The sequence below is a fragment of the Aplysia californica genome, unplaced genomic scaffold, assembly GCF_000002075.1.
Source record: "Aplysia californica isolate F4 #8 unplaced genomic scaffold, AplCal3.0 scaffold02044, whole genome shotgun sequence".
Classification (NCBI taxonomy): domain Eukaryota; kingdom Metazoa; phylum Mollusca; class Gastropoda; order Aplysiida; family Aplysiidae; genus Aplysia; species Aplysia californica.
Window position 1 is genome coordinate 10,001 of NW_004799314.1, and position 9,172 is coordinate 19,172.

The 9,172-nt window shown below is 40.5% G+C and overlaps 1 protein-coding gene across 1 annotated transcript in view; it reads right to left on the reverse strand.

The window, feature by feature from the left end:
• LOC106014053 (tudor domain-containing protein 1-like) overlaps positions 1 to 1,462 on the reverse strand; it is a 3,504-nt gene extending 2,042 nt beyond the window's left edge. Inside the window, exons 1-2 of the mRNA XM_013091079.2 lie at positions 622 to 1,462; positions 14 to 131 (exon numbers count right to left, since the gene is read on the reverse strand). Coding sequence (XP_012946533.1) covers positions 14 to 131; positions 622 to 1,004 — 501 coding nt within the window. The 5' untranslated portion in view covers positions 1,005 to 1,462. The remainder of the gene's footprint in view (positions 1 to 13; positions 132 to 621) is intronic.
• Positions 1,463 to 9,172: the final 7,710 nt, after the last annotated feature.

Consider the following 9,172-nt stretch of genomic DNA (forward strand, 5'->3'; position numbering starts at 1 on the left):
AAACATAACTCACCCGACAGGTCCGGTTGAGAAGATCGCCCACTTGGTGCGCCAGATTGACCATCTTAGCATCCAAGAGGAACAACTCCTCTGCAGAGTTGGCGAAGATGAACAGAACCTCCGGCTCACTCCTGGAACAGACAAACGTTGTACAAGGGTTTTAACCTCTATAAGTTTGTGACGAGCAGAGAAAGAAAGAGAGAGAGAAAGGGGGAGAGAGAGAGAGAGAGAGAGAGAGAGAGAGAGAGAGAGAGAGAGAGAGAGAAAGAGAGAGAGGGGGGGGATAGAGAGGTCTAAAAAGTAAATTAAATTCTTAATTCAAAATTGTGGTGCCAATTTCGATTCAGAAATGACTAATAGTGGATCATCAGCTAACTGGTTGAAGGGAATACATGATTTATCTACAAAATAGAATTTGTAAAGACACATACGATGAAAGAAGACTTTACAAATAATGTTTTAAAGTTTATTGTAGCGAGAACTGAGTCTCATCATACAACAGACATTCAGCTATGTAAAACATTAAAACCAAGTTCATCTACCAGACACCGGGCTGTAAGATGTAGAAGAAAATATTGAAAATCTACTCTACACAGTCATGTGACAACACACAGTACGTACCCTATAGCAGGCAGTTTTGTCTCAGGCACTGGTACCAACGGCTCCACTGACGAGGAAGGTTCAACCGAAGAAGACAACTTCCCAGACAAGGAAGGTCCAATTGCTGAAGACGTCTCCGCTGATGAGGACGAGTCTGGAGTCTCGACCATAGACAACAGCCCTGACTGAGACAACCAGGCAGGGGTGAAGTTCTCCAACGGCTGTTCCTTGACCACGTCTCCGAGAACGGACGTATTCGTCGTTCCTCCACGACCTCTCAACAAGCCTGACCCTGCTCCGTGACTCTGGCCACGACCTCGGCCAAACATCTTGGAGCTGACCGTCTTCTGGCTCACGACCAGTTTCCGGGCAGTAGAAGACTCGTCACACAACTCTTGGTACATGATGTCTCAACTCAGATGCTGGAAGAAACAATCACAAACAACACGGTCAATATCACGCAGAAATCAGCACACTGATCTTACTGTATGCAAATATATTTATATGAAGGAGCTTTTAATAGCTAATATTAAGTGTATTGTACAGACATTTCAAGTTTTAAAAAGGAAAACATGGAGTTGTTTAAGATTTAATTAATTTGAACTCCCCCCCCCCCCCCCACCACATACACACAAACACAATCCTTTTGCTACTGAAAGCAACTAAAAGGCAAAATGGGCGGGGTAGTGGTCTAGTGTTTTCAAAGGATAATCATAGAATCAATGTTGATTATACAAAACTAAGAGAAATCTGCAAATGAACGAGCGTCTATGAAATGAAAACAGAAGACCGGCATAAGTTTGCAACCGGAGCAGTTTAATGCGCCTACTATGGAAGGGACATAACAGTACTTTCAGGAATCTAAGCGATTTATCTTTTCCCCAGTAAGCTCCCTTGTTACACCTCGGTCCCTTCCTGTCTTCGGTCATCAATGAATGTGTGTATAATATTACATCATAATAGTACGCTGTTGTCATCATGATATAATGCAGACTGACATTTGTGGTACAGAGAAGTTATGTTGAAGTTATCATATTATTATGGATAATTTCTCTAAACGTGTATTAAACATTTATCATTAACTCATATTACAAGTCTGCAAACCATTTCAAAATTTGGAGTTTCCTGGGTTTTAATTGAGTAATAGCCTCTGGCACAACAGGACATTGTTAAATCCTCGGTTTATGGTACTGGACGTGGGCAGTTGGAATATAAGGACAATAAGCTTTACTCTAATAATTTCCCAGAATTCTTTTTCTAACTGGTTGCACAATACTAAAGTAACAGTCATTTGAATGATTGCTTGGTTCACGCAAAAAAAATAAATGGAACTGCAAAGGGTAATTATTTTTTTAAGGGGGGGGGGGGCAACCACTGGCAAAGTTTTTGGCAGATATATTGCAGCATGTGTAAGGAATTGAACTTTTGTCTTGATTACCAGCTTCTGATCTACTCTGAAATTGACAAAATTGTTTACGATGCTGCTAGGAATAACGACTATTGGCGTAAAGTAAAATTAGTTGTTTCTGGTTCTGAAACAATCAGTATACTAAGTGAAAACTAAAAGGTCACTATGAAGCAACAGAGAAAAATATACTACTCAGAAAAATGATACAACGTTCATCATAACAGTTACATCTAACAACTAAAATGTATGTGTAGCCTAAAACCAGTTATACCAACAACCATAATTTGTCTTTTTTTAAAATTATGTAAAGTAAAGAAAAAAGTCATAAAGTAATTATATTTTTTTAAATAGACCTAGACATAAAAAATTTGTATCATTTTTTAAATTCAGTTCCCCCCCCCCTCCCCCCCCCCCCCAAATCGATAATAATATACAGGTTTTCTGAGCTCGAACCAAATTCTTATCCGACCATCGTAAAGGAAGGGACACAACCTATTGTTCTGATAGAAGATTTATGCAAAGAGGCTATTTAACAGTATGTTTTCACGAGTACTTTCCCTTGTTACGCCTTCCTTCCCTTCTTATCTTAATTATAATAATAATACGAGGCTGTTACTTGTGGTACGAAGAAGTTACATTTAAGTTATTATACGGATAGTTTCTATGTATTAAACATTATTCATTAACTCATATTGGCCCTGTTTGTAATTATATCATGAAATTTCCCCTTAAAAACCAACCAAACCAAAAAAAACTTAAACTTTATTGCAAAATTCAAAGTACCAACCCAACGTTTAAATGCATTAAGAGGCTCGTGTTTTCGGCTTCAACAGAAGAAAAAGAATAGGACTAGATCTGTGACCCCCCCCCCCCCCTCGACAAATTCAAGATCACCAAGACAACACGAGATGTGTCTTAGGAGAGCCACATTTTTATTTGATTTCAAAACCAGCCTCAGAAGTAAATAGTCTATGGCCTTTCTAATGTGAACTACTTCACTTCGAGTTCACAAAGACAACAAGAAAGGTGTCTAAGGAGACCCACACACTGACTCCATTTCAAAACAAGCTTCATGATAAATCGGGGATTCTAGCATAATATCATAAAAGTTAAAAAAACCTACTCTAAAGAAGATTGACTTAATCAATCGTTGTAAGGTTGATAAAAAAAGATGTGCAAGCCAAATGGATGCTGGTTTAGATAACGATCTACCGTGATGTTTCTGGTATACAGGTTTGATGCGGCCGTTGGTCATATAAAAAAATGATTTGGTGGTTGTAGTTTGTCCCCTGTGTGAGGGGGGGGGGGTAGGGAGAGTTGGCCCAGAGCCTAGATTTCTTGAAAATAGATCCGTCTGGTCACTCTCTGTTGCGACTTTCTTGTCAATCTTTATCTTTATCACTGTAAAATGTTGGTGAGCTAAACGAACCGTAAAACGAAGCAACCCACCCACCCAACGCAATTTCATAACGCCACCACCTTTGGTTTAGACAGCCCTAGCGCTGTCGTTACCGTGGCCAATCAGGCGGGACCAAAGAGGGCGGGACTTACGCCAGAGACCTAGATGGCAGTAGACCGTGGTCGGTGGGGCGGGACTTACGGTGGACCACTGTAGCGTGGTAACCCTTCAACTAAACACGCACCACCAAAAGTCTGATTTTACTTACAATACAAAGAACAAAGATTCAAGTGATAAGGATTCTTGCCCCCCCCCCCCACCCCCCCCCCTTTCTTTTTCTAGTAGCATTAATATAAAACAGACAAAACAGAGCTGTTACGACTTCCGGGTCACATAGTGTGTTGTACAATTTCCCGTCATAATCCCTCACCACGTGCACGTTTTGCTTTGCCAAAATTCAATCAAAGAAGAGCCCAAACGCCATTTTGGCGAAACTGAAATTTTTAACCCATGATTTTCGATTACTTCCCCTGTTTAAGCGTTGCCGATATCACCAAAAGGTGAAAGTGCAACTTCTCCAGTGTTTAAACATTCACATGACAGTCAATTTTCCAGCAAGAAGTGCCTAAGTGTGTCCAAGAATAACCTTATGTCGTATCAGCCAATGTCATCGTAACAGACAATCTGGTCTATATTGACAAGTCAATGAAAGTTACAGATTGACAACAATGGCCGATGGGTGTTCTCGAAAGTTGAAAATAAAACATGGAAACAAACGAAACAGACTATGAACGTATGTTTGCGTGATCAGTAAATCTTTGTTCACCATCAAGAGGTAATAAAACAGAAAGAAAAAAAACAAAAAACAAATGGCCAGTTAAACGTGTGAAATGATAACGTGTCAATAATTTAATCCCCCCCCCCCCTTTCCTCTCTGCCCCTACCTCCCACCACCCCTCCCCAAGTTCATGACACGCCTGGTCACATGACCGAAGAGAGACCAGGGCGTGCCCGAGGCAGCAGTCACCGCTAACCATGTGAGTGAACAAAGGACTTTGTCCGGTGGTCAGCTGATTGTTACGTGGCTGAGCCGGCTGAATTATGTCACGGCAACATTTTCTTTATTGCGTTGGATTGCCAGATGTTTAATGGGTACACACTGGTGGACTATTGTTGGGTGTGTTCGCGTTATCCCCGACCCCCTTCCGCAAAAAACAAACAAAGAGCTAAAAACTCCCTATGGCGTGGGGTATGTTCAGTGGTTTTAATTGCTGTAACTTCTGTCTACCACAATGAAATGTCGTCAGATTAAGTAAAACAGCTAGAGATTTCACCATTAAAAGTACGAACTGCTTCCTTGCTAATTCAAGATTATTGACGACAGATCCCTTCCACAGTCTGTCCTATATTCTTTATTCATGACCTTCATTTTTCGGCCATTTAAGTTGGCAAGAAATGAATCGAACAATCTAGATTTAAATGAATAGCAGCGAAATATATCATTCTATTACAACAGTACATGATAATCTAAAATAAACAACGGAAAAGAGAAGACTGTCGATAGAAGGTCTACGTTACAGAATAAAGCAGAACACAATGACCGGTCTTGTTGAAACGATATAGTAACGTCATGGTGCGGCCATCATAGGCTAAGTCAACCTCGTGGTCATAATGGAAAATCGCCATTTTGTCATTCCCCTTCTCATGGTCAATCATTTGGAATAAAAATTATGTTTTAATTGTGTTGATACGTTATCCTTGATTAAAACATATTCGTTTTTTTAGAATTATTAAAAACGTGTGTAATAATACAATCATAGGGGTGTCTCCATAAATCTCAAGAGTGGAAAAAATGAATTAGACCAAGTGGGCAGCACCATGTCGTAAGTGGTCAAATGACTATTTCAACAAATAATAATTGTATACATTTTAAAAAAGTGCATCAAATAGATACATAAACAGAAAGTACTTACCAACTGAAAGCCACAAACGCAGAAATCTTCCACAAACTTGGAAAAAAACACAATCGTCGATGATGAAAACGGAGAATACAGCTACGTGCGTCAACGTCGATGATCGATGCGATAATGAGGAAGGTACAACAAAATCTCAGGTGAAGTTTCGCGCCAGCCTCGTTTTGGGAGTGACGTTATTCTATTGCCCAATCAGCGTTTCCCTAACACAAAGGACACTCGTTATTGGTCACATGGCTGGGATACCATAATAGAGATGGTATGGCTGTTAAGATGTTAAGACCACGCTCGCTATTGGGCAGCTGACATAAACGCACATAATTATTGCTGTTCGTCTGCCTTGGATATTCTAATTAATTCCACTTCTTTTTTTTTATCTTGAAGACGATAGATATTAATCTTTTTAATGGAAAAAAGAAAGAAGTTAAAGAGAAGAGACAACATTTTCAATTTGATTTACATAATCTATTTAATCTCTAACTTAGTTTAGGCGACCATAAAAATAATAGGCGGTTATTGCTGATGCATCTCTTTGTAACAATGGTGCATTTCACACTGTTAATAGTAGGCTAAAAATAGCCTATGTAACAAAACAACAAAGTTAATTAGGAATACTCCGTGTGTGGGCGACTGAGGGCGAATGGGGGGGGGGGGTGAGATCCCCGTTTGCGGTAAGAAATTATTGTATGAAATGAAAGATTTACCCTAATAAAGAGCCTTGTGGTTATACGAGGTGCCCGTGGCAGATGGGATCGGGTCGGGTCGCGCCCAACTCGTCGCCAGAAAACGCGTTTATTTTTGAGGCGACGAGTCGGGCGTGATCAGCTTGTGCAACGATAGTCGCTTTGTGCCCTCGATCTGGCTAGCGACGCCCCTCCCGCCCTTCCCCCGACCCGACCCAATCCCCCAATGGGCACCCTGTATTAGGCTACCGGACCCATAATCGTGAGATCGCGGGTTCGGGGGTTCAAACGTCAGCTCGGTCCGACGTGGTGTCCTTGGGAAAAGCACTTTACCCAAATTTCCCATTTGGTCCTTTCGGAGAGGGGCGGCTAAACTCGGAGGCCCAGCTTTTTAAATAACCTAATAGTGTTGATAGGGGCGTTAAACCTATATCATTTCACAATTTTCACCATATTAAAGCCAAGCATGAATATGATACATCAACTTGAAGTTATAAAGTCAATAACAGCATGTTTAATTACAGGGTATTCCAACCCCCCCCCCCCCCAAAAAAAAAAACCAAAAAAAAAAAAAAATTCTTTAAAAAAATTAAGTAAAACAAACCACACACGTTTTTTCTGAATATCTCTCACAAAAAAAGTTTTAGAACTCTGTAGTTTGGAATAAAAATAATTCATTCAAAAGGAACTTGTTTGTTTGTTTGTTTAGTATAGGGTTTTACGGCGCTCGCAACTGCATAAGGTCATATGAGCGCGCGGGACACACCTAATACTTTTTCGTTGGTAGGAAATTTTGAATTTTGCCCGGGTGGCGGCCGAAGCCTACTCTTATCGATTTTAGACCACCAAGGGATCTTTAACGTGCGCAACTTGCACACGGGCCCTCCGAGATTTTTCGCCCTTGTCCGAGAAGGCTAGGTGTAGATCTTTCCTACCAGAAGATCAGGGGTGTGGCAGAAAGACAGCAGTTAGGAGGAGCCAAGGAGTAGCAGTAGAAAGGCTGCAGAAAGAGTCAGGAGCCCAGAGGTGGGGGCAAAGGAGGTGAGGGGGTGAGGGCAGAAAGTGGAAATGAAAACAGAAAACAGAACATTGTTAGAGATCAGGAAAGGATGTGAAAGGAGACAATTTTAGAGAATAAATTTTTTGGGGTCGCTACCCGGAATCGAACCCCGGACCTTTGAATGAGAGGCCAACACCTTAACCTCTAGGCCACGAGAGCCCCCAAAAAGGAACTTGTTTGACATAAAACCCACGAAGAATAAATTTATTTTGAAAACGGAATATTGGCTTAAAGAAAATGCACCCAAAAACGCAAAGTTCACCAATATTTTTTTTTTAACGTGTAAAGGAAGTCATGAAAAGATTGGTTGACATTTTTCTTTATTTTCTCTTTGATATTTAATTTTCCACCGCTGTAACATTTGAACAATATTTAATTTCTTTTACTTTAAAAAACTAACAATTTCATTCTGGAATAATTTTTTGAAGCAGTGCCCTACGTGCCCTCCTTTGCACTCGACACATGTTTAACGCGTCCTTTGAAATTTTCAATGACGCCCAAACACACGGACCTGCTAAACCATGAGAGTTTAATACCACATACACTGTACACTGTATATATATTTTTATTTTTAAAATTTTTCCGTGACTAGACCAAAAAAGATTGGTCTCTGGTTGACAGAAGCGTCATGCAAAGTCACACACCCATTTTCAGATTAATAAACTGGCAATTATTTTCTTCAGCGGCACCGACAAAAGTGAATAAGCCTTTTTTTTTTTCTAGTAAAATCATTATTTATTTATATAGACGACAAACCATGAAAAGGATAAAGGTGATGACGTATATAATAACTTTGGAAGTAGGAGGGGAAACTTTCACAAACGTTGATGAACCTCTGATATCGTGCGCGGCTTAGATGTCCTCCCACAATTACGCCAAAGATCCTACATTGCAGAACAGAAAAGTGGTCGTTCGAAGGGCCGGCATGTTTGTCTTTTGAGAGCAACCCGCGGGTCAAAGCTCGTCATCTCACAGTGCTGGAAATAAAACATTAATAATAATAATAATAAATGACATTTATATAGCGCTCAACCCCGAATAAAGTACACAGGCTCTGAGCGCTTTACAATACAGTACAACATACAACAGTAACATGAAACGTTGTGTTCTGACTAAAGAAAATTGTTCCAAATATTCATCTTATTAATTTAAAAACAGAAACGACTTCAGCTGACATTTGAATGAATCAAAAGATTTGATTTCTCTCAACGTACTTGGTAAAGCATTCCAGATCTTGGGGCCTTGGTATTCAAATGCCCTTTCACCCATTGTTTTAAGTTTCATAGATGGAATAATTTCCCAAATTAACAAAGGGGTTCTCGTGGCCTATAGGTTGAGGTGTTCGCCTCTTATTCATACGTCCCGGGTTCGAAGCCGGGTAGCGACGGAAACATTTTCTACTCTAGAATTAAATTGTCTCCTTTCACCTCCTTTCCTGCTCTCTAGCTATGTTCTGTCTTTCGTCTCTACTTTCTGCCCCAACCCCCCTCACCTCCTTTGCCCCCTCCTCTGAGCTCCTGACTCTTTCTGCAGCCTTTCTACTGCTACTCATTGGCTCCTTCTTCCCGTTATCTGTCAGCTACACCTCTGATCTTATGGTTGGAAAGATCTACACCTAGCCTTCTCGGACAAGGGGGACACATCTCGGAGGTCCCGTGTGCAAGTTGCGCACGTTAAAGATCCCTCGTCTAAAATCAATAGGAGTAGGCTTCGCCGCCACACTAGCAATATTCAAAATTTCCTACCAGCTAAAAATGTTTCGTTTGTTTGTTTTAGTAGAGGTTTTACGGCGCTCGCAACTGTATCCCTCGCGCTCATATGACCGTATGCAGTTGCGAGCACCGTAAAATACTTATCAAAAAGAAAACAAATCAACCCCCAACTAAAAAACAACAACAAAACAACAACAAAAAACAAAAACAAAACAAAACAAAACAATCAAGCATAAAAAGTTAATTTAAATCTTATTTCATTGTGAACCGCCTGGAGCCACCAGAAAGGGGCCGCTGTAGACGTGACCTTACTCCACTGCATTATTATTGTGAGCAA